Source organism: Hippopotamus amphibius, chromosome 10 (genome assembly GCF_030028045.1).
Source record: "Hippopotamus amphibius kiboko isolate mHipAmp2 chromosome 10, mHipAmp2.hap2, whole genome shotgun sequence".
In the NCBI taxonomy this organism is placed as follows: Eukaryota; Metazoa; Chordata; class Mammalia; order Artiodactyla; family Hippopotamidae; genus Hippopotamus; species Hippopotamus amphibius.
The window spans coordinates 47,780,517-47,805,498 of NC_080195.1; the positions used below are offsets into that span (position 1 = coordinate 47,780,517).

At 47.9% G+C, this 24,982-nt stretch overlaps 1 protein-coding gene across 1 annotated transcript in view; it reads left to right on the top strand.

The window, feature by feature from the left end:
• ITGB5 (integrin subunit beta 5) overlaps nt 1–24,982 on the top strand; it is a 113,615-nt gene that overhangs the window by 64,329 nt on the left and 24,304 nt on the right. Inside the window, exons 9-10 of the mRNA XM_057696341.1 lie at nt 4,825–4,959; nt 17,555–17,984. Of these exons, the coding sequence (XP_057552324.1) occupies nt 4,825–4,959; nt 17,555–17,984 (565 nt within the window). The remainder of the gene's footprint in view (nt 1–4,824; nt 4,960–17,554; nt 17,985–24,982) is intronic.

Consider the following 24,982-nt stretch of genomic DNA (forward strand, 5'->3'; position numbering starts at 1 on the left):
GCTCCTGAGTTCCGACGCCCTGGTTGGCTGGCTGACAGCCCTGGGGTGCCCCGGGATCGTTTCCTGCCAAAGGCCCAGGGCCCTGCTCCTCGTGGCTTTAGTACAGGAGGGCATCGTGACACCCAGTTCTGTAGAACTGGCAGGGTGGTGCCCACCAGCACCGGGAAGAGGCGCTCTGCTCAGTCAGCGTTCCGTGCAGCCGAGCGGTCTGCACATCCACACTCACACGCGGGTCCACTGAAGACCAGGGGCACACAAGGCGGTGGCGGTGGCGGTGGCTCCCTGGGTGGGGTCTCGTAAGCGCTCAGTGCTGTGCCCCCTCTGAGGCATGTTGCTCTGGCCCTGAGCAGGCTTCACGGTAGATGAATGCATTGGCTTAATGGAAACCTGGGGGCCTTGGTGAGGCAGAGGTCAGGGGAGAACTGGGGGGCCCTGTCTGCGGCTGAAGCTTCGGGAACCAGCGGAGGAGAGAGGGGGCTCTGTTCCAGGCAGGAGCTGCGTTTGGAACCTCAGTTGAGCCCCCCGAGGACGTCTGAGGACCTGGTACCGGAGCTGGACTCTGAGTTAAACTGGTGTGTCTGTGAGAGAACACGCTAGGAAATGAGACGTGTGACTCATGAAAGAACGTGTGAAACTCGCCTTTTAAAGTGGGCGTTTCTGGAAAACTGCCCACATAACTATTCACATTCGGTGGAAGCCCAGAACAGACTAATTATTGAGAGGTAATTAGGAAACAAGACGGTGTACAGATTTAAAGTATATATACTTTGATACGTTTTGACATGGGTACATACCTATGAAACCATCACCACATCACGACAGTGAATGTGTCCATCCCCCTAAAAAGTCGGGACCCTTGGTAACTCCCTACTTCTGCCCTTGCCTTCAGTGGAAATGTTAAGGAAATGTATTATATATAGAAATGTGAAGCAGCCAGGTATTCGGAGCAAGTCTAGCTGGTGGAAGCCGTGTTGGGGGTGCTTGATGTTGACTTGCACCCAGTGCGCTGGCTGCCATCCTTCGTGGCAAACGGGAGGGCCCGTGCTGGGCCTCAGTCACCCGCACTTCTGGATTTGAGCCTGCACGGGCCTGTGTGTGTGAGTGTACGCGTGTGTGCGTGCGTGCAGACGTGCACTTGGGCCCGTGGTCGGGACTCTGGTTGTCCTTTCACCTGCTTCTCTCCCCAGCCGGGGTCAGCGCATGACTCTGATCGGACTGTGTGCATTTCTCTGTGTCACCGTACCGCCTCCGCACTTTGTGGTGGATTTCCCGTGAGTCATGCAACACATGACCAAGTGTGGTGTTGACGTCTGCCTCCCCTAGAGCTGGCGCACCATCTGGGGGGACATCCTGAGAGCACTGCAGCGGAGCACATGGGACAGAAGAAACGGCCGCGGCGTGACTCTAGGCTGGGGAGGGGGCAAGACAGAAAGGGCACGTTTCACGTAACATCTCGTAGAATCGAGTCTGTCGTTCTCGGCGTTCACAGTGTGAAATCTTTACCTCCGGGCTTCGATTTCTACATTTTTTTCTTGCTGTGCCAGATTCTTCACGGTGAGAAATCACCAGTGTGGAGCTTTTCTGTACCGTGGGTGCTGGCGAGGTCCCCTTCTAGAGCTCGGAGGTAGGGCCCTGGGTGCGCACATACGCGCAGACACACACACAACACCAGCATTGTGTCACATTGACTGGGGGGGTAGTACTCGGAGAGAAATCACGGGGGTCTCTTTTCAGAGTGGGAAAGAACAGAATGAGCTGGAAACCACTAGAGCTGCCTGTGGAGGGTAACATCAGAGGCCTCCTCGCCGAGCACGTTTCTCTTTTTGTTGTTGCCATAAAGTCTGCTCCCAACACTCCACAGCTGGCCTGACTTAAAGCGATTGCAGATGTGACCTTGCCTGAGTATTTCATAGCCTTTAAACTTGTGACATTCTTGACATTGTCTTCTTGTCCTAGGGTGAGAAGTAAGGAATCATGTTCAGTGGCAGGTTTGAAAGGAGTTAATTGAATTTTGGATAGTTAACTTATGACACTTAAGTTTTCATGCATCAGAACTGCATTGGCTGTGGCTTTGATCCTCTACTATATCCTGTACTCCATCCATTTATTCATTCATTCAACAAATATATACTCACGGCCTAACGTGTGGCAGGCATCCCACTACACCATGGGAATAAAACACAGAACAGAAGACGGTCCTGCCCTCCAAGAGCTCAGAATCTTTGAGGGGAGACTGACTCAATCTGCACTCTCCAAGGTCAGAACCAGTTTCTGACCAAAGAAGTGTCTGGTCTGGTGACTACAGAGAGCACTTCAGGAGGACCCAGAAGGCCCGGTTCTGCTCCTGCCTGCACCTGGCAGCTGTGTGGCCCTGGATGAGGCCTTTTCTTTGGCCTCAATCCCCACTTCTATAAAATGAGGTTTGAACTGAATAATCTCCATGGTTCCTAACCCCGCTAACATCTTAAGAGTTTCTGATTCCAGAGGCAACGTGGGGATCAGGAATAATAGAAACTTCAGATCTGCACACAGAGCTGGGGGCGGGGGGGTGTCTCACGTCCAGAGTAGAACACAGGAGTCTGTTCCATCCGTTATAGTTACCAGTTCGTTGAACAGGGTCCCTGTCCCCGTGCTCTCTCTCCCTCCACCAGGTTCCCCATGAGTGCGGCTTCCGCAGATCCTGAAAGTGCTGATGCTTCCCCCCAACGTCCTGTTGGCGAGCCACGGGGCCCTCGTCTTTCAGGAGGCTGATCCCAAGTCATTTTTAAATAGCTCTGATCTGCCTGGCCCTTTAATGATAAACTATTTTGCCTCATCCTCATATTTATTCACAATTAAAATACATAATTTTTAATTTACCTTGTCTTTCAGAAATTTTCTTCCACTAGGCCTGAGCTGCCTACCATAGCTGTTGTTAAAATATCCATCCATCCTTCCTTCCATCCATCCTTCCTTCCTTCCATCCATCCATCCATCCATCCATCCATCCATCCATCCATCCATCCAACAAAAGCTTGTGTTCAGTCCTGGAGAGAAATATGATATGGTCCTTGGAATTCACAGCTGAGTTGGAAGAACAGATTTGTAAACAACTAACCACCTTCAGCAGGGGAGCTGTGTGTGTGGAAGCTAGCCCTAACAAGAGGATTTAAGAGAGAGTACTTTTAGAGTTGTAGAAGCACTTAGACAATTTGTTGCAAAGGGAGAGACTATTTTTTGCAGAGAGTGTTTTCAACAAGCTGTGAATGTGTTGGGAAAACTGCATATGTAACTAATTCAAGTTTAACACTACCTGCTCAGCAAAAAAGAAAGAGGAGAAACCCCACTACAGCAAAAGGCACTTCTGCCTGATTCTTTGTCTAACACCCTGTTCTCTGGAGTGCGCCTGAGAAGGGAGATGGGAGATGGGGGGTCGTCCGCATGTCCATGTGTCTCTTGCAGTGTGTGCATCCTGGTATTCTGAGTGCGTTTAGTGTATAAAAAATTCTTTTTGTGAGTTGTGCCCTAACTACAAGCCAATTACTTCATTTGGCCTCAGTCTCCAAAGTACATCCTCCTTAGAGATTTTCAGGGGCGATTTTTTAACTTAGAGACATACAAGATTGTACAGACTTTTCACAGACTAAATACAACCAAGTATTGAGCCACCCAGGCCAAAAAACAGAATATTACTAGCATCCAGGACCCCTGTGTCCTCTTCTGTTACTTTCCCCCAGGGGTAATGGTTAGTTTTGCCTGTTTTTGAATTTCATATAAATAGAACCATACAGTAAGTATGCCTTTTGTGTCTGGCTTCTTTCGGACTATGTGATATTTATAAGGTTCATGTGTGTCGTGACATGTCATTTCATTGATCCTTGTATGATATCCTATGTAAACACACCATAATTTGAAAAAAAAAGAGAAAAGTCTGTTCTGTTGATAGGCACTTGGATAGTTCCAGTTTCTGGCTGTTTCAGACAGCATTGCTGTGAACATTCTGTTTGTGTCTTCTGCTCGGTGCACACCTCTGTTGAATGTAATCCTAGTGTGAATTGCTTGTTCACAGCAGTTGACCCGAACATTATTAGTAGGTATTGCCTGATGTTTTCCTCATGGGTTGTACCTGTTCACACTCCCACCAGCAGGGAGTGAGGGCCCAGCTGCCCCAACTCCTTTCCAACACTTGATATGTTTAGTCTTTTATTTTTTCAATTCTGATGGGTAATTTTGGCTTGATCTTTGTTTCATCCATTGTCTTGAGAACAGAATCCACACATAAGGTGTTAGTCTCTCAGAATGTAGTTCAGAGCTCATGAATGGGGACCTCCTCTGAGGTGCCTGCTGAGCTAATGGGGAAGGATGATAAGGAGCTACCCGGGTGGGGGATGGGGGGGAGGAGAGAGGAGAGAGAGGAGCCGTTGAGCAAAGGAACATTATCTCAGGCATGTGCAAAGGCCCAGAGTCTGGAGAGCACATGGCAAGATTTGAGGAGCTGCATGTCTGAAGCTGAGGGTGGGGGTGAGAGGTGGCTCTGCCGAGACAAGCAGGGACAGAGCATCAACCCCTGGAAGCGCATGAGATTATCATATGGCAGGTGGACCATTAGGAACTTGTCTGAGCTCCCAGAGGGAGACCTCAGGCCAGGGTTAGTAAGATGGCGTGTGGGTGTGGCAAGAAGGAGAGGGATAAAGGAGGGGCAGCAAACTTAACCCGCTGGCTCTTGCCTTGGCTTGAGACCCAGAGTTAGGGGAAGTCACGTGGGCATCACAGAACCAGTGTGGAGAGCACCTCGGCTGCAGCCTTTACTAAGTGGTCCTGGCTTCATCTTCTCTCTCTGTTCAGAGCATCCGGTCCAAAGTGGAGCTGTCCGTCTGGGATCAGCCTGAGGATCTGAACCTCTTCTTCACTGCTACCTGCCAGGACGGTGTATCCTACCCTGGTCAGAGGAAGTGTGAGGGCCTGAAGATCGGGGACACGGTAAGTTCTCACCCCCATTTGTTTATACGTGTTAATGTGGGTCATCGCTCTTTGGCTTCTGATAACTTCCATGACTTATTAGAGGCTTTTAGGAGTTTGCATTCTGTCTTCCAGCTCAGCATGTGGGGGGACTTTCCTAAGCCTGCTCCGTGCTGTGCTTTCAAGATGCAGGTGGACTTGTTAAAAACATCCAGTCAATACACACCTTTCAGTGTATTGCCACGTAAGGCTTCCTCAAGTTGACATTGTGCCTTTGGTGTCTCAGACCATCATTATCTTTACTTGACAGGGATGAAATTGGGTGGAAGAGTTTAGGTGGGAAGCTAAAAGACCCCACCTTCGTTTCTATTCTTCAGCTTTGTGCCTTGAGTAATCGGACTTTCACTTTTCCCTTCTGGAAGATATGAAGAAAGCCATCCACCTCTTCTGACTTGATGAGATGGAGTAGATAACTCTGTGGCAGTAGAGGGCATGGGTGCCTTGTGTGGATTTAAGCAGATATAATTAAATGATGGGGAAGAAACATTACATATAAAGATGTGTACCAAGCCAAGGACTTGCGGGGGGGAGGAGGATGTATGGGTGATGACCACAAAGGTGAAACACAGTTTCAGAGGCAGGCAGAGTGGGGCTGGAGAGCCACCTTCACTTCTAGAGATTCCTGCTGCCAGAAGCAGACTGTGAGATCCAGTCCTCGCTTTATTGGCACTTTCATTGCTCAGAAAATAGAAAGGCAGTGAGGGAAAGTTCTCTTCTGTAATTAAAGAATCCGGTTGGGACCAGAAAAATTATAGGGACCTTAAAAATACATGACCATATCTTCTGGGCTTTCATAAGCACTAATGATGGCCAAGGTGGAGGTAAGGAGACATACCTTGGACTCCAGGAAACAGCTCAGAAAGACACAGGTGTGGCCACATGGCCACTTACACCGCAGCGTGGTCTTCTGGGGCTTCCTCACAGGCTATGATTGATTCTCTCCCTCCTTCCCGTTCCCAACTGCCCTTCGCCCACTTTACCACCCACAGGCGTACGTCTCACCCATTCTAAGTCTTACGGTGGTGCCTCACCCCAGCAAAGGGACAGCTGAGAATGTGGTGTCTAGGTTGAGAAAGTGAAGGACTCTAATGACTCGGTAACAAATCTTTTTCTAACGCAGGTTTTTTTCCAAGTTTCATTTTGCTTAAAAAAGAAAAAAACTGAAAGATTGGCTTAGTCAACTTGTCAGATGATGCATTGTTAAAAATTTTAAATGATTATTTATGGCTTTTAGCTCAGAAGGTACTCATAGATTAAAGTGACAAAACTCCTACAACCATCTTCTTATTGACGTGAACAAATTTTGGAGAGAGTGCTTTCATCTATACAAATAGAAAACAGTAGAATTCATGCTCATCCCTGTCTTATTTAGCAATAGATAATATGTTCAACATACATGGACTATTTGGGTGGGGAAAGTCCCGTCTCATTAAAGTGGCACATCCAATAAAATTTTATTTTTAATACTTGTCAAATTTTGTGATATATTTGTTGTTTTGATCAATTGCAGTGATAAATCAATCCAGATAATATTTTTAGAAACACAAAAGCCTTATAGTCACTGGGTTTAAAGAGACAGCTATGAAAAATGGAAGGAGGCAGAACTAACCAGGAAAAACTACATGTAAGTGGATTCTATAGATCTGCGGATGGGATGTTTGGTGCCATGTGTCAGGAAAGCTAAAAATCTTGCATGAAAAACACCCTAACAAGGAACACTTTACTTGGAGAAATAGGTACAGTGAAACAGAGGCGAGGAGGAGGATGTGTAGCACACACACCAGAAGCCTGGGTTTCAGGAAGTCTCTTGACGATTCCTAATGACATCGTTATGCAAAGATAAGTAAGGTGGGCTGGTGATAAGACGGCTGGGCAGATGCATAGCTGAGGAAACCTGTTTTCTAAGTGTGTTGATAAGGTCAGCTGGAGGAAGACTTGACTGAGTTTCCATCTGTCTCCTGTCTGTTCATATTTACTACTGGCTTGAGAGTAACTAGCAGGAGAGCTGCTTATCAGAGGTGGGGAGGTCACACAGCTGGAGAAAACAGGTTATCTTATAAAGCCGGAAGACCAAAATTTAAGAACATTTTAAAAAATTGGGTTGGGTTGAAATCATCAGGATTAATATCTTGTATTTAGTTCCAAATATTAATAGGATAGAGGGAACTTGGTTCGATGGTAGCTTCTAAGAAAAGGATCTGGTAGATTCTAATTCTCAAAGTCTCATTGTAAACAGTTGAGCCTTTAAAAAAAAGACTTGAATAAACAACCTAACCTTACACCTAAAACAATTAGAGAAAGAAGAACAAAAAAACCCCAAAGTGAGCAGAAGGAAAGAAATCATAAAGATCAGATCAGAAATAAATGAAAAAGAAATGAAGGAAACAATAGCAAAGATCAATGAAACTAAAAGCTGGTTCTTTGAGAAGATAAACAAAATTCATAAACCATTAGCCAGACTCATCAGGAAAAAAAGGGAGAAGACGCAAAACAACAGAATTAGAAATGAAAAAGAAGAAGTAACAACTGACACTGCAGAAATACAAAAGACCATGAGAGACTACTACAAGCAACTATATGCCAATAAATTGGATAACCTGGAAGAAATGGATAAATTCTTAGAAAAGTACAATCTTCCAAGACTGAACCAGGAAGAAATAGAAACTATGAACAGACCAATCACAAGTACGGAAATTGAGACTGTGATTAAAAATCTCCCAACAAAAGCCCAGGGCCAGATGGCTTCACAGGCGAATTCTGTCAAACATTTCGAGAAGAGCTAACACCTATCCTTCTCAAACTCTCCTAAAATATAGCAGAAGGAGGAACACTCCCAAACTCATTCTACGAGGCCACCATCACCCTGATACCAAAACCAGGCAAAGATGTCACCAAAAAAAGAAAATTACAGACCAATATCACTGATGAATATAGATGCAAAAATCCCCAACAAAATACTGGCTAACAGAATCCAACAGCACATTAAAAAGACCATACACCATGATCAAGTGGGGTTTATCCCTGGAATGCAAGGATTCTTCAATATATGCAAATCATTCAATGTGATATATCAACAAATTGAAGGATAAGAACCATATGATAATCTCAATAGATACAGAAAAAGCTTTTGACAAAATTCAACATCCATTTATGATAAAAACTCTCCAGAAAATGGGCATAGAAGGAAATTACCTCAACATAATAAAAGCCATATATGAGAAACCAAAAGCCAACATCATTCTAAATGGTGAAAAACTGAAAACATTCCCTCTAAGAACAGGAACAAGACAAGGGTGCCCACTCTCACCATTATTATCAACATAGTTTTGGAAGTTTTAGCCACAGCAATCAGAGCAGAAAAAGAAATAAAAGGAATCCAAATTGGAAAAGAAGTAAAATTGTCACTCTTCGCAGATGACATGATATTATACATAGAAAACCCGAAAGACTCTACCAGAAGACTACTAGCACTAATCCATGAATTTAGTAAAGTAGCAGGATACAAAATTAATGCGCAGAAATCTCTTACATTCCTATACACTAACAACGAAAGATCGGAAAGAGAAATTAAGGAAACTCTCCCATTTACCATTGCAACAAAAAGAATAAAAAACCTAGGAATAAACCTGCCTAAGGAGGCAAAAGACCTGTATGCAGAAAACTATAAGACATTGATGAAAGAAATCAAAGACGACACAAACAGATGGAGGGACATACCATGTTCTTGGATTGAAAGAATCAACATTGTGAAAATGACTGTACTACCCAAAGCAATTTACAGATTCAACGCAATCCCTATCAAATTACCAATGGCATTTTTCACAGAACTAGAACAAGAAATCTTACGATTTGTATGGAAACGCAAAAGACCCCAAAGAGCCTAAGCAATCTTGAGAAGGAAAGACGGAGTTGGTGGAATCAGGCTTCCTGACTTCAAGCTATACTACAAGGCCACAGTGATCAAGGCAGTATGCTACTGGCACAAAAATAGAAAGGTAGATCAGTGGAACAGAATAGAGAACCCAGAGGTAAATCCAAGCTCATGTGGGCACCTTATCTTTGACAAAGGAGGTAAGAATATACAATGCAAAAAAAGACAGCCTCTTCAATAAGTGGTGCTGGAAAAATTGGACAGCTACAAGTAAAAGACTGAAATTAGAACACTTCCTAACACCATACACAAAAAACTTGAAATAGATTAAAGACCTAAATGTAAGGGCAGACACTATAAAACTCCTAGAGGAAAACATAGGCAGAACACTCTATGACACATCAAAGCAACATCCTTTTTGACCCACCTCCTAGAATCATGGAAATAAAATCAAGAATCAACAAATGGGACCTCATGAAACTTAAAAGCTTTTGCACAGCGAAAGAAACCATAAACAAGACAAGAATACAGCCCTCACAATGGGAGAAAATACTTGCCAACACAGCAACGGACAAAGGATTAATCTCCAGAATATACAAGCAGCTCATGCTGCTTCATACCTGAAAAGCAAATAACCCAATCCGCTAATGGCGGAAGACCTAAGTAGACATTTCTCCAAAGGAGACATACAGATGGCCAACAAAGACATGAAAAGATGCTCAGCATCACTAATCATTAGAGAAATGCATGTCAAAGCCACAATGAGGTATCACCTCACACTGATCAGAATGGCCATCATCAAAACATCTAGAAACAATAAATGTTGGAGAGGGTGTGGAGAAAACGGAACTCTCCTGCACTGTTGGTGGGAATGTAAGTTGGTACAGCCACTATGGAAAACAGTTTGGAGGTTCCTTACAAAACTACAAATAGAACTACCATATGGTCCAGTAATCCCACTACTGGGCTTATACCTTGAGAAAACCATAAACCAAAAAGAAACATGTACCATAGTGTTCATTGCAGCACTCTTTACAATAGCCAGGACATGGAAGCAACCTAAATGCCCATCAACAGGTGAATGGATAAAGAAGATGTGGCACATATATACAATGGAATATTACTCAGCCATAAAAAGGAATGAAATGGAACTATACGTAATGAGGTGGATAGACCTAGAGTCTGTCATACAGAGTGAAGTAAGCCAGAAAGAGAGAAACAAATACTGTATGCTAACTCATATGTACGGAATCTTTAAAAAAAAAAAAGGTACTGATGAACCTAGTGACAGGGCAAGAATAAGGATGCAGATGCAGAGAATGGACTGGAGGACACAGGGTTGGGGGGCAGGGGGTGAAGGGGAAGCTGAGATGAAGTGAGAGAGTAGCATAGACATATATACACTACCAACTGTAAAATAGGTAGCTAGTGGGAAGTTGCTGTATAACAAAAGGAGATCAACTCGATGATGGGTGATGCCTTAGAGGGCCAGGACAGGGAGGGTGGGAGGGAGTCGCGGGAGGGAGGGGATGTGGGGATATATGTATAAACACAGCTGATTCACTTTGGTGTACCTCAAAAGCTGGTACAAGAGTATAAAGCAATTATATTCCAATAAAGAGCTTTAAAAAAAAGGCTTTAAAAAAGCCTTTTTTGCTTTAAAAAAAGCAAAAAAAAAAAAAAAAAAAAGCCAACCGAGGCTGCGTTCATGTAACCCCAGAGATAATGGTTTCACTCTTCTTTATGTGGGTCAGACCGCATCTGGAGTTCTTTGTTCAGTTTTTAGCTTTGTTTTGTTTTTTTTCCCAAAGGGCAAGGGAAAAGCAATTATCATGATGAGGTCTCTAGAAGGCAGGAAGGTCAATGGAACCTGGTATTTGTTGATAATAACGGCATAAAGTTTTGGAATTCTTTTTGGATGCAAGAAACTGAAGCCAATTTATGGTGCCGTAAGCAAAAAAGGGGAAATTATTATAAGAATATCGGGTCCCTCATGGACCCATGGGGGCAATGCAGTTAGCTTGGGAAGGACTGGAAACTAACTGGGCAAGGAGTTAGCGCCGTGTTCCTCACTGAGCTCCCTGTAAGGAAGATAGTTATTCATGGTGACAGGTGAGAAAAACTGAGGCAGGAAGAATTCAGTTCATTGCTCAAGGCTCCACAGCCAGTAAGTAGCAAAGTGACAGTTCAAGGCCAGGTTTTCTGGCCTTGTCGCCAGCACCCACTCCCCCTCTCCCTGGCCTCTTGCCCCCCAGGAGTCTGTTCCATCATACCTGTTCAGAAGCCTCCGAGCAGAGAGCTGTAGTGAGGGCGGGCAGGGAACGCCTCACCACGCTGTGTGCACACCCGCTGGGGCTCAGTGCTGCCGGGTATCGCTGAGAGGTGGGATCACCCACAGATGGGCAGGGACTCATGGCTCTCTCCAAACCGGGTGCTCCCGCTCGTCTAGTCATTGCCTTCTGGCTGTGGAGGGAATGACACGCGTTACCACTGCATGGGAATTTGTAATGCGCTCCATGCTGTGCTGGGGTTTTGCCGCCGGCTTCCTCTGCTGCTTGCAGCATCTGGCAGGTAGACATTACTTCCCAGTTTTATGTGAGAAAGACTGAGGTTCGGGGGAGGGTGGGGCTGAGAGACTTGCTGGTGAGCACAGGCACCAGGAGTCAGAGCTGCAGCCACTGATGCCAGAGTCCATGTGTTTTTCCTTACATCTTGTGCACTTTGGAGGTAAAAGTTTCAGAGAAGCGAAAGGTGGTATCATCACCACTTTTGTATGGACACTCTAGTTTACAGATTTTGGTTTTTGCTAGGATACCTCGGAAAAACATTGTCCAGAAGACAGGGAAGGATTTTTTTTTTAATAAATTTATTTATTTATTTAATTGGCTGTGTTGAATCTTTGTTGCTGCACATGGGCTTTCTCTAATTGCGGCGAGTGGGGGCTGCTCTTCCTTGTGGTGCACGGGCTTCTCATTGTGGTGGCCTCTCTTGTTTCAGAGCATGGGCTCCAGGTGCGTGGGCTTCAGTAGTTGCAGCACATGGGCTCAATAGTTGTGGCTCATGGGCTCTAGAGCGCAGGCTCAATAGTTGTGACACATGGGCTTAGTTGCTCCACGGCATGTGGTATCTTCCTGGGGCAGGGATCGACCCCGTGTCCCCTGCATTGGCAGGTGGATTCTTACCCACTGCGCCACCTGGGAAGTCCAGGAAAGGATTTTAAGTGACATTTTTTCACAGAAGTGCAACATCTCAGACATATTTGGACGCTTTCTAGAGCATTTGAAACAAGAAGAAGGGTGCTTCTCCCACACACTCAACAGCAGTTCCACATGGGCGGGCAAGAGGGAGCCTCCTTCGGGCTCCCGGGGGCCGTGCCCTGTTGAGACGGTGGCCCAAAGGCGGGCCTCCCGTGCTGGCTCCTTGTTTCTTCTCTCTGCCCCAGAGGCCACAGTCCCATGGCTGTGAGGTTTTGTTTTCTGTGGATGGAGACAGGCTGGCACAGAGCAGCCTGCCATAGCCAGACCTGGTCCTGCTCCCCTGCCACCCGAGGTGAGCTCTTTGAGGGCCTTGGAGGCAGGAGGGGGCAGAAACCAGGGCAAAATAGAAATGAGGGGTCCTTGTTCAAAAATAAAGAATTTCAACATGACAACAGCAGCGCATTGAACCAAGCACAGGCCCTTCTGAGTGTGGCGCCCTGTGTGGCTGCATGGGCATGAGCCCACCTAGCCGGTCTGGGCGGGGGGAGTTGGGGGCTTCCCCTCAACCCCCTTTTTGCTGAAGGAGAGATGTATTCCTGTTCCTCTCAGGCTGAACTTTCTCCTAAGCATCGACAATTAGACTTGGGTTTGCTCCTGAGTGTGTGGGCATTTCCCACTTGACGTTTGTTCCAGGGACAAATCTGGTGGAGGAAACATGCGTGCAGAGGAGTCAGCCCCATTGAGTGGGGGGCAGTGATGAAAGCTGGGCCTGGTGCTGCAGGGCCCCAAGGAAGAAGGGCCCCGCATTGCAGAGGGGGTGCTCTTTGAATGGAGGCTTAGAGTTTTCCAGATTTAGAAAAAGGGTGGGGAGGCCCCGTTAGTGGGTGTGAGTCGGAGAGGATACGAAAGAAGTGTCGCCCTTTTGCGGGTGGGAAGCAGCTGAGGGGAGAGTGGCTGGAGCTGGGGCCGCAGGGGCAGGATCGGGCCACGCTCCGGGTCTGGGTGTTATTGGGCAGGTGTTTCCGTTCTTTGGTACCACGGGTTGGGAGGACTCTGGGTGAGTCGGGAGGTGGTAAGGAGGGTAAGGCAGGAGGATAGAGCACAGCTGGAGGGGCCTGGGGACTTGCCTGAAGAAGAGGGATTCGGGAAAGCAGACGGAGCGTAACTGCCGTCGGGTGTGTCTCAGGGTCTGGCCTGTGGATAAGGATGGCCCCGGGCGGGGGGAGCCTCGGGACAGCCGGGTTCAGTGGCGTCCAGACGGCTCTCGCCTGTGTGTGCCCAGAGCTTCCCGCGGAGCTGGGGGTGGGCGGGCAGTGGTTCCATGGTCACGTCCTATGTACCTGTCCTGTGTTCTCTGGGTTAGGAGATGGGTCCAGGCAAGAAGCAGGGGAGGTGGTGTGGGGAGAGGAACAAAGGTGGTCCTCAGAGAAATATTCCTTAAGTGAAATCTTGACGTCCCAAATCCAGTGATTTCTGTTTTTTCCCTAATGTTCCTCCTAACACCAACCAGGGCTGACGGAGCGGGCCCGGCCACTGGGAGTCGGTTTTCTCATGAACCGGCTTTGACGAATCAGCATGCAAGTGGCTGGCTGTGCAGCCGGCACTCACGCCCAGTACAAAGGGCCCAGCGAGCCCCCTCCTGGGCTTCCCACAGCGTCCCCCTCTCCCGTCCCCTCCCCCGGGGCTCTCCACCCCATGCCCACGCCCCGCGCTTTGTCTAAACGAGCTCCTAGTGGATTTGGCATCTTCACAGCCTGGGTTTGGGTGGGGGCTGGGCAGCCCCTCTGAAAGCGCGGATCAGGCCAGCAGCCCTGCAGGGGAACCAGGAGCATCCCAATGAGGTTCAAGTAACGAGACTGGGCGGGAGGCAGGGCTGCCATGTCTGTGACCTTCCTCTGGAATCTGGGAGTGGGAAAACAGAGTCTCCCGGAACTGGGGAGCCTCCACTATCAGAGTCCACAGTAATCAGGGAAGAGAAGCCTCATTCCAGCCGCCTGACAAACTCTGGATTCTTTCCTGATCCCTCGGGGAAATGGACTCTGAAGGGAGGGGAGCAGAACCGATTTCCTTGCTGTTGCCGAAGTGCTTTTTATAGCATTCCTGTGCCCAGCGGGATCTGAGACTCAGTGGCTGAGACAGAGCCCTTCTCTGGTTATCGGGTGTCCAGCCACACACTAGCTGGATGGGGCCCGACAGCTTGGACCTCTGTTAGACCAGAGCTTCAGCTGAGGGAGGGCACCGGCACCTGCTTAGAAGCCAGGCCCTCCTTGCTCCTCCAGCCAGGCAGACGGGGCAGACCGTGTTTGAGCCTTTCTGAGTCCTGGATGATCAGCCGCCAGCTCTGATCCAGGGGCCCTAACCTCTCCACTTCCTCCCCAACAAGCACAGACACGTCGGCATGTCCCAGGAGTTTAGTTCCCTCTCTTGTTACTTGATCCCTAGGTGCAGGCAAGTTTTCCTGGGGGAAGATGATGCTCACAGATGGACATTCCAGTCTTGCAATAATTAAATGCCTTTGGCTCTTGGTCCAGGCTATTTCTTTGTAATTCTTTCCATTTCTGACCCCCAGCTGCCTCTGCAGGGGCAGGGCTTTCCATTTAATGAGTCCAGCAAAGTTGTTCCCCTGGGAAGTGGTAGTCTTCTGTCCGAGCCTCAGAGGGAAGGAAATTCACTCCACATTCTTGATGCCTCGTGGCGCCTCCGTCAGGTGCAGCCTCCCTGTCCTTCCATCTGTAGACTCAGGTTATCCCCAGCCCAAGGTGGGAAGACTGAAAGTGACCAGGAGCCTCTGGCCACTACCTGGTGGGTCACCATCTAGCAGTCCTTGTGTGAGCCGGGCCTCTCCCTCTATACCCAGGTCTGGACACTGGACATCTGCCTCATTCCCTACTTCTAGGAGGACATGCCAAGGAGAGCACAGGCCCAGCCCTACCCCTTGCCAGCTGTGCGACCAGCACTAAGCTCCCCGAGCCCATCAGCCCCACATTCTCTCTGGTAAATGAGGATGCCTCCTCCTAGGGTGTGCAAGTGAGATGCTTGTGGAGATGCCCAGCGTGGTACCTGCTGCGTGTAGTACTCAGCGTCTGGTAACCATGAGGCCAGATTACAGTGCCCTGGGTGGGTCCCCATCTTGCTTCCTTACCTCAAGAGCCCACCTGTACCTGGGGGCCTTGGGACTTAATCTTGAACTTGCTTTTGTCAATCTCTCCCTTTGCTCCCCGCCCCCCGCGTGGAGGTGGGGGTGGGCCAGTCCCAACTGTCTGCAGCTGGCTTGGTCCTCCCAGTGTCCTCTGACCCTGGCTTCTGGTCCCTGTCCTCAGCTCATCTGTCTGACAGCATCACCTGGGATACTCCTTCACTAATGCGGACTCCTGGTGTCTTGTTGCCAAGCAGGACTCTCTCCAGGACCTAAAGAGCTGGGTCTCTTGCTCAGTCTCACACGCTCCGGCTCCCACCCTGGGGGGGTCCCCTAGATGTCACAGAATCTGTGGGGAGACCTTTTAGAATTAGTGAAGATCCCAAAGTGATAGGGATCTGTAGAACGTTTAGAAAAATATATTTTGAGTGTTCTCCAAAAATATACATTATTACCTGAGAGTACCCAGTAGATTATTGATGACTTTTTAAAAATCAGCTCTATTCCAACCCAAATAATAGAATTAGCAATAACAGTAGCTAAAAGTGGTTCCTAACTTGTTTTGAGCTTCCAGAATGCTCTGAGGGGCCTTTTGAAAAACAGACATCTGGGCCAGAGGCAGTGGGTCCGTTTCTGGAGTGGGCCCAGGCCTCTGTGCGTTTAGGGGAGAAGGACTTCAGCATGGTGTTTGGTCGGGGGTACCAGTTACCTGTGCAGATTTCCACAGTGCCCTGCTTGGGGGGCAGTGCTGGGTGATTCTCCTCGCACGGTGCGGGGAGGGGAGGTGGAGACACGCTCTGCTTCCTGGGAGAATCACAGCGAGTGGTGTCCTTGCTTTCCTCACATCCCAGTCGTGTCGGCAGCTAACAGGAATCTTTCTTCTATTGCCATCTGCCAGCGAGGTCCATCTTGTTGCCTGTTTCCATGGCAACTCATAAGCAGCTCGGGAGTTAGCAACACTCTTTTACGTGCTTTGTTTAATAAGAAAAAGCCTGTCCATTTTCTCCACAAGGGAATGCTCTTGCACTGTTGGTGGGAATGCAAACTGATACAGCCACTATGGAGAACAGTATGGAGGTTCCTCGCAAAACTAAAAATAGAGTTATCGTATGACCCAGCAATCCCACTGCTGGGCATATACCCAGAGAACACCATAATGCAAAAAGACACATGCACTCCAATGTTCGTTGCCGCACTATTTACAATAGCCAGGACATGGAAGCAACCTAAATGTCCATCAACAGATGAATGGATAAAGAAGATGTGGTACATATATACCATGGAATATTACTCAGCTGTAAAAAGCAATGAAACTGGGACATTTGTAGAGGCATGGATGGACCTAGAGACTGTCATACAGAGTGAAGGGAGTCTGAAAGAGAAAAACATCATATATTAACACATATATGTGGACTATAGAAAAATGGTACAAATCAACCTGATTGCAAGGCAGAAATAGAAACACAGATGTAGAGAACAAACATATGGATACCAAGTGGGGAAACCGGGGAGGGTTGGGGGGAATGAATTGGGAGATTGGGATACCAAATTGTACACTCTAAATATATGCTGTTTATTGTCTGTTAACTGTATCTCAATAAAAGTTCTTAAAAAAAAAAGAAAAGAAAAAGAAAAAGCTTGTCCACGTGCGTGGCGATGCCTCTTCTGAGTACAACCTCAGGGCCGTGGGGTGATTGTGAAAGACATGGCTGTGAGGACCATGCAGAGAGAAATTGGGGTGGAGGGAGGCTCTGCCGTCTGTGAGGAGAGAGATGCTCTGGCAGGGACCCAGGAGTCATCTCCCCCCTTCTCCAGCAGGGACGAAAACACCCCTGCAGAAGGGCTGGCAGCTGCCAGGGGCTGTCCCCCCCAGCGCCCCACGAGTTCAGGGAGCACGTCTAGCCTGGCACAGAGCAGGTGCTTAGTAAATTGTTGACTGTTGTGTTGACTTTCAACATGGAGATGAGGAGAGGCTAAGAAAGAAGTGAAAAAAAGGGGAGGAAGAGAACCGTGTAACCCTTGAGTGAATCTTCCTACTTCCTGTGGAAGCCCTTTTCCTCGGGGGGTGGGAGGGATAATGAAGATTAAGGAGCCAAGCACAATGCCTGTCGAATGTTGGCACACCTGAGTTCGCCCTTCCTGCGTACAGGGAAGGGGCTTGCTGACTCCTCAGGCCGCTGGAGGGGCCCTCCCTGAATCTGGGGAGGGGCTGGATTTGGCCCCAGATCTTCATGGAGGTCCTTGGAGGAGTTATGGTCGGGCCGGGCCCCTGGGTGACCCGGAGGCCGGTGGGGATAACAGGAGGCCCAGATGCACCATGGCCACGACACCCCCTCTCTTTCTCCCGCCCAGGCGTCCTTTGAGGTGTCAGTGGAAGCCCGGAGCTGCCCAGGCAAACATGTGCAGCACACGCTCGCCCTGCGGCCCGTGGGATTCCGGGACAGCCTGGAGGTGGGGGTCACCTACAACTGCGGGTGTGGCTGCAGCTCGGTGCTGGAGCCGGACAGCACCAGGTGCAGCGGCAACGGGACGTACGTCTGCGGCCTGTGTGAGTGCAATCCCAGCTACCTGGGCACCAGGTGCGAGTGCCAGGAAGGGGAGAGCCAGAGCGGGTACCAGAACCTGTGTCGGGAAGCGGAGGGCAAGCCGCTGTGCAGCGGACGTGGGCAGTGCAGCTGCAACCAGTGCTCCTGCTTCGAGAGTGAGTTCGGGAAGATCTACGGGCCCTTCTGTGAGTGCGACAACTTCTCCTGCGCCAGGAACAAAGGCGTCCTCTGCTCAGGTAGGCGCCCCCACAAGCACTTTTGCTCTGAGGCAGGGACAGGCCCGGGTGCCGTTTGAACATCCCCAAAGCATGCCTTTCACTTACTGCCGCAGTCCTCCTGGGAGAAGCCGAGGGCAAGCCTTGGGGGGTGGGACCAACGTGTCAGATACAGAAGCAGGAGATGCTACGTGATGTGGACTCTCAGAGTTGGAGGGGTCAGCTGTGGGTCATCCAGGACTTACCCACACAGCATTCCTGACGCGCAGGTGACCAGCCTCTTCTTGACTGCCCCTGGGGACAGGGAGCTCCCTAGGGCCGGAAGAGGTTCTTGCCTTGTTAGAATCCCACTCGTCTGCTATGGCTGCTCTAACAAGTTGCCACAACTTAGTGGCTTACGACAACACAAATTTATTCTATTGTAGTTCTGAATGTCAGAAGTCTGAAATGGATGTTATTTGGCTAAAATCCAGGCTTCAGCAGGGCTACATTCTTTCTAGAAGCTCTAAGGGAGAATCTTCCCTGGCCCTTTCCAGCTTCTAGAAGCCATCTGCATTCCCTGGCTTGGAGCACCTTCCTCTGTTTTCACAGCCAGCAGTGTAGCATCCTCAGATATTTCTCTGACTCTGACCTCCGCTTGCTCTGATGCTCCTGCCTCCGCCTTATAGGAGCCCTGCGACTGCACGGACCCATGGGATAATCCACACGAATCTCCCATCTCAGGACCCTTGACTTAATCACACCTGCAGGGTGCCTTTTACCATGTAAAGTAACACCGATACAAGTTCCAGGGATTAGTCTGTGCAAATCGTTGAGGGCCATGGTTCTGCCTCCCACAGACATGATGTGAAAATTTCCCTTTTTTATCGAACAGAAAATTGTTTCTCAGTCACTTCCGCCCTGTGGTTCACATTTAGGGCTCCCTCTTCTGCATGACAACCTGTCAAACATCTGAGAACGTCTTTGTGTTTCTCTCTTCTCTTTTCTCATCCAGGCTAGACACCAGGTCTCTTTCTCTGAGGCTCTGTCATTTTGTTCAGTGTGCTTCTCAGAATCAGGCACGTTATTTGTCACCTGGGTAACGAGGGCCCAGCCTCGAGTTTAGGTAAACATTTGCTTCCTGTGACCTGAACATTCCACTTCCATTAACACATCCTAACAACACTCACTTTTTCTTTTCTGTTAAACAGTCACATTGTACTGTTGATTTTGGTTTTAACGTTACTATACCAAAGGATGAAGATTTTTAATATTTTGAGTGAACTGTATCCAAGCAAGGTTTCTGCTGTGTCACGTTTGAGCACTGAAGTTTTTGAATCTAAGCATAGGGCTTTACATGGATTCCAGTGAAATTACAGTTTGGCAGTTCCCATTCTGGGAGTTACATTCCGATGAGATACTTAAAATCATGTCTCCAAAGGGTCATTCTGTCCAACACCGTCCACCTGGAAATCGAGTAAGCAGAACAATTTTAGGCAGGATTGTAGGTTCTTCTGCTGCTGTGTATTCTGTTATATATTCTGTGTATATTCTGTTGTTTCTGTTGTTTCCAGGATTCCTTCTTTGTGAATGGTCTTCCAGTGCTGAAGTGTTGATTTAAAAGGAACTTATTCAAAAAGAAACATGTACCATAATGTTCATTGCAGCACTATTTACAATAGCCAGGACATGGAAGCAACCTAAATGCCCATCAACAGATGAATGGATAAAGAAGAGGTGGCACATATGTACAGTGGAATATTACTCAGCCATAAAAAGGAATGAAACGGAGTTACTTGTAATGAGGTGGATAGACCTAGAGTCTGTCATACAGAGCAAAGTAAGCCAGAAAGAGAAAAACAAATACTGTATGCTAACTCATATGTATGAAATCTAAAAAAAAAATGGTACTGAAGAACCCAGTAGGGGAAGCTAGGGTGAAGTGAGAGAGTAGCATTGACATATATACACTACCAAATGTAGAACAGATAGCTACTGGGAAGTTCCTGCGTAACACAGGGAGATCAAATTGATGGTGGGTGATGACTTAGAGGGCTGGGATAGGGAGGGTGGGAGGGAGTCGCGGAGGGAGGGGATATGGGGATATATGTCTCAATACAGCTGATTCACTTTGGTATACCTCAAAAATTGGCACAACAGTGTAAAGCAATTATATTCCAATAAAAAGGTTTAAAAAAATAAAAATAAATAAAAGGAACTTAGAGTACGGCAGGGAAGATAAAGCACAAAACAGGTGAAGCAAATCAGGACATATAAATGATCTGTCATTGTGGGAGGAGTAACCAGCCCTCCTTGGGATAAACAAGTACGAGGGTGCCACAGATGAGGGTAAGCCCGTGAGGCCTCCAGGGGCACCGTGAGACAGGATGTGCTCATCATAGGTGCCGCGGAGCCAGCATGCTCAAAATTGGAATTGCTCCCGAACAGGTGAGACGTACGATGTCACAGAAGACTCAGCTAGCTGGTAGAGTCAGGAGTTGATGTGCTGAACAGGCCACAGGGATCCACTCTTTCTGATAGATTGGATGGTTGGTTCTTTCTGGATTAGCCGAAAAAGTGCTTAGGCTGGGGCAGGTCTGGGCCTAAATCCAACACCACCACGTGGTGGGTCACGTTGGGCCCAGGGCTGTTGTGAGCAGGAAGAGAACGTGTCTGAGGCAGCCAGTACGTTGCCTTGCTGACCTCTGGCTCCTTTAAGGGTCAGTGCCACACCCTCCGGGAGGCACCGCTGCTGTCCAGTATGCAGACGGGGCTGCCCTACCTGTGAGTCGGGCTTGGCTGAGGACTTGCGGCGTGGCGGGGTAGACGGACTGCCCATTCCCTTTAGCAGCCGCCATAAACACTCTAAGAAGCCTGGCTGTGTCTGTAATTGGCTTTCAGCAGTGATTTTTTTTTTTTTTAAAACATATTCGCAAGTATTATCATGGAACTCCCTTCTTTCCCCTCGGGTACCAGAAATAGTCCTCTGATGTGTCTTCATCCAGAAGGCTGCTTGTGTCTGTGTTGCCTGGGAACCAGGGCTGCTCGGTCGGATGACCTATGCAAATCCCATCTCCATGATTTATTAGCCGACTGCCTGGCTTGTCTTGGACTTTGGGTTTCCACGTCTCTGAAAACACCCCAGCACTCCTGTTTCTGCATCATTAAAAGAAAAGACATGGATAAAGGACCCGGTATGGTAGTTGGCAGGAAACAGGGCCCAGCGCATGGGGGCTGCCTCCTCTCCCTCCCTCAGATGTCACATTCCTCCAGAAATAATACAGCACAGAGCCTAGAGGTGCGGCGCCGGTGGTACAGGAGATGCACGTGGCCTTAGTGAGGAAAGCTCGTCATTCTGGAAACCGGAGTGTTCTGTAGCTGAGTGAACCCTACAGAGTCCACAATCCTGAGCTGGTCTTGCATTTCAGGCTTCTGCCAGACCCTGGGTGCTTACTCCCCTCCTCCCTTCTCACCCTGTGGTGTTGGGAGACTCTCCCGTGTCCCCCGGTGGGGAAACAGGAGGTTCGGGATGCCCTCGGGGCTCCCACATGTGCGGTGCTTTGAGTCACTAACTCCCCGGGATTGCTGAGCTGGGATGCCTTTTGTTCCCCATTGGAAAACTTGAAAAATACAGGGGAGTCCATGGATGTGTGATCAGTCTGAGCTGTGTGTCTCCTTCTTGGTGACCAGGATTAATTTGGACCGTCTGGTGAACCAGACAAGGAACTTCTTCTACCCTCACTGGCTCACACGCATTCCTTTCCAAAGTGTGTCCTCAGTCAGGAGAATAACTCCAGCTAGCTGCAGGATTATTCTTAGGTCTAGAATGTTCTTAAGAGAAAGAAAGAAATTGTCCATTGTTGCATCATTCATACTTTAAGAGGTATTCCTTCTAAATTTTTTTCTAAGTGTGTGTATGTATACAATTTCATGTCTTACTTTTTTCATATAATATAAACCCTAAGAAGCACCTGAAGCTGAATTACTTGAATACATCAGTACTTAGAACACTTGACTGTCTTTCCACTGTGTCCCCAGTTAGCCTCCTCCACCCCTTCACTTTGAAAGCAACAACTGGTTGAAGCTGTCTAAGGAAGACCTGGAGACAGTGGTTTCTGGGATGAGGTCATGGTGGTGCGCTCCCATCCAGGAAGGACGTCCAGCTCCAGGCAGGACTGACCCTCCCTGCCCGTCCGTGTGGCGCCCAGCTCCTCGTCCCTTGTCTCACAAACACTGCAGCTTGTTCCGGGGGGAGCGGTGGGTAGGTGAGGGTCCACCCCTGGTTCCTTGTTCCTGTGGTCAGCTCAGGGCTCCCACTCCGGAATTGTGCGCTCTGGTTTTGAGCTTTTGGATGGCTGTTACATTTGGGGTTTTTGTGGGGAGAAGTCTTATTTCTCAACAACCGCTCTGGTCTTGAAGATGCTGACTCAGAGACTCGCAAGCAGCTGACTTCAGCGTTCTCTCGGTGGTTCTCAGCCCTTCCCCCTGCAGCCGGGCCTGCGGGGGCCGTGTGATCGCGGTCCATCTTCAGACGGGGGCTGAGGCAGAGCCAGGCCACACCGGTGTGGATGTCCTGGAGAAGCTCCTCCGCTTCTGTCTGGTCTTTCCGTCTGTGAGAGGCTTCTGGTCCTTACCCCCAACCAAGAGACAGAAGCGAGGGGACAGGCAAGAGATGACAGGTTTGTGATGTGTTATACATCATAAAAGTTAGTGAAGCAAATCCGACTAAGGTCTGGAAGCAATCAAACAACTTGGTTATTACTTTTGTGACACACTGTCAGGGGAATGTGTGTGCAGCCACGGCTGCTGTTCCTCCCTGGCTTTCAGAGGCAGCGTAACTTAGGGAGTGGTTCTGTGCACAGACTATTGCTGTGTGTACAAAGGGAGCTACAGGGCCATCGTGAGGGTTTCTGTTCTTTTGAGTCTCATAAAGTGTTGAGCCTTCAGAATCCCTCTGCTAATAGAACATGTGAAGTAGGACGTGGTCTGTTTAGTTGTTTTCATTGTGATTAAAGGTTAGTGCTCAAACTTTGCTGTTCTTTGTTGGTTTCTGTATCCAAACAGTGCGTTTCCTGGGATTTGAGTTATTCTGTTATGGTAAACTGTTGACACCAGTCCCAACCCTGATGCGTTCAGCAGTCTCTGTACTTAAAATGCCTGCACTGGGTCACGTGGAATGATTTGATAATAGTCAGCCTACTTCTTGGATTTCGTATATTGAGAAAATTTATGTCAAATAGGATATAGAATTTTGAACAGAACGCTTTTGGTCTTGTGACTGTGAGATCCCAAAAATACATCTAGGTAAGGTCTCTTGCATTTTATTTCATCTAATAGGTTATTTGGCCACTTTATACATACATATATATCCTTTAACATGTGGCAGGCAATCAGAGGTCAAGGGGCATCTGTAGTTTTCTCCCAGAGGTTAAAAAAATGGAGAGTGACACTGGTGGCATCATTCCTGGTGGCCAGAGCCAACATCCAAACACAGGTTCCTGGTCTGGGCTGATGGTTTCCAGAAGGTTTCCAGGGTTATATTAAGCCTCTCCTGTTAAAAGTGCCTCTGACATAAGGCCTAGTTCTGGACTTCTTGATTCTTGCCAAATGAAACACCTCCCATGGCAGCAGTTATCCAGATATGTTTATAAAAGTACTTCTCACCCTGTTTATACTGTTTTCTTCAGAAATGTAATTTTCACACTCAGAATAAGTATCCTGGTGGCCGTCTCTGGGGCTATGGTCGCAGCTCTACCTTCTGTCACTGCATTACAATTTGCATATCTCACAAATGACTTATAGGACCTTCTGGAGTGTGGCTTCATGAAAAAGCCCTCAAAAAGTACCTTTTGAATGAACGAAGATTTGACATACTTAATTTCCCAAGAAAAAGGAGGCCTCTTGGTGGGATTGCTACCACTGTGTGCCTCAGGTGGGAAAGCCTAGAAAATTCTTCACATCTTTTCGTGTATATTAGTCTCTACTCAGTTTCTTAACGGTTACTAGGATGCTATTTGCAAATACAAGGATCTGTAGAGAAAGTGGTCCTCTCCCTCTAAGGAGTATCCTCATTGCACTGTTCTTCATCTGGTAATATATAAATCCTAATTATGCACGTGACGGCAAAGCGCAAGAGAGAGTCATATTCCATTTTGGAGTGCTCAGAATATGAGAACAGAATCTGTTAGAGTATTCTTTAGTAACTATGATTGTAAGGAATGATACACCTGTAATTAGTAAAGATACTTCCACAAAAAGACCATTTACCAAGATGGTTGAGGACCAGTGCGTATTCAAATCTGGATTCTAAACCTGGCACTGCCCCTTTACACCTCTGTGACCTTGGACTCTTCATTTACCCTCTCTGACAGATTTTCTTATCTGTCAAATACCCCAGATGGTGGTTATAAGCATCAAATAGGACATTAACTGTAAAGCTCCTTGCACACTGCCTCCCCACTCGGGGTGTTGAGTAAATATTATGAGCTGTCCTCCTCCTTCCTCCCTTCCTGGAGGACCATTTCTTCCACAAAGATAAGCATCAGAGACATTCATGGCATCAAAAGAGGTTGGTTTTGGAAGTTCTCAATAGGCATCTATCTCATGGTCAGGAATTCTCTAAGAATTCCATCTGCATCCAGATATTGCATGAGTTCATTTGAAAGGCAACAAGGTACTGAAATTTAGGACCTAGTCATACAACAAAACAATGCACCTTTCAGACTGGCTGCACGAGCCAGGTGAGCTGGGCTGCTCAGCTCTAGAGTCATCCAGCCTCTCACAGCCTGAGGTTGGAGAAAGCTCTTTGGAAAAAATGTAGTGTAATAAGTATCTGATCTTAGTGCAGCTACAGATAGCAAGACAATGGTCTCTCACTGAGGTCATTTTGTGTTAGGTAAAGTCCTGCATTCATCTCATTTAAGAGCTCTCTGAGCATTTCTCATGTGCCAGGTTTTGTGCTGGGTGCCAGGGGTACAGACTTGGAGTTGCTCACAGATTGAATTAATTTCTAAATGTTGTCCCTAAAGTTTTCCACCCCT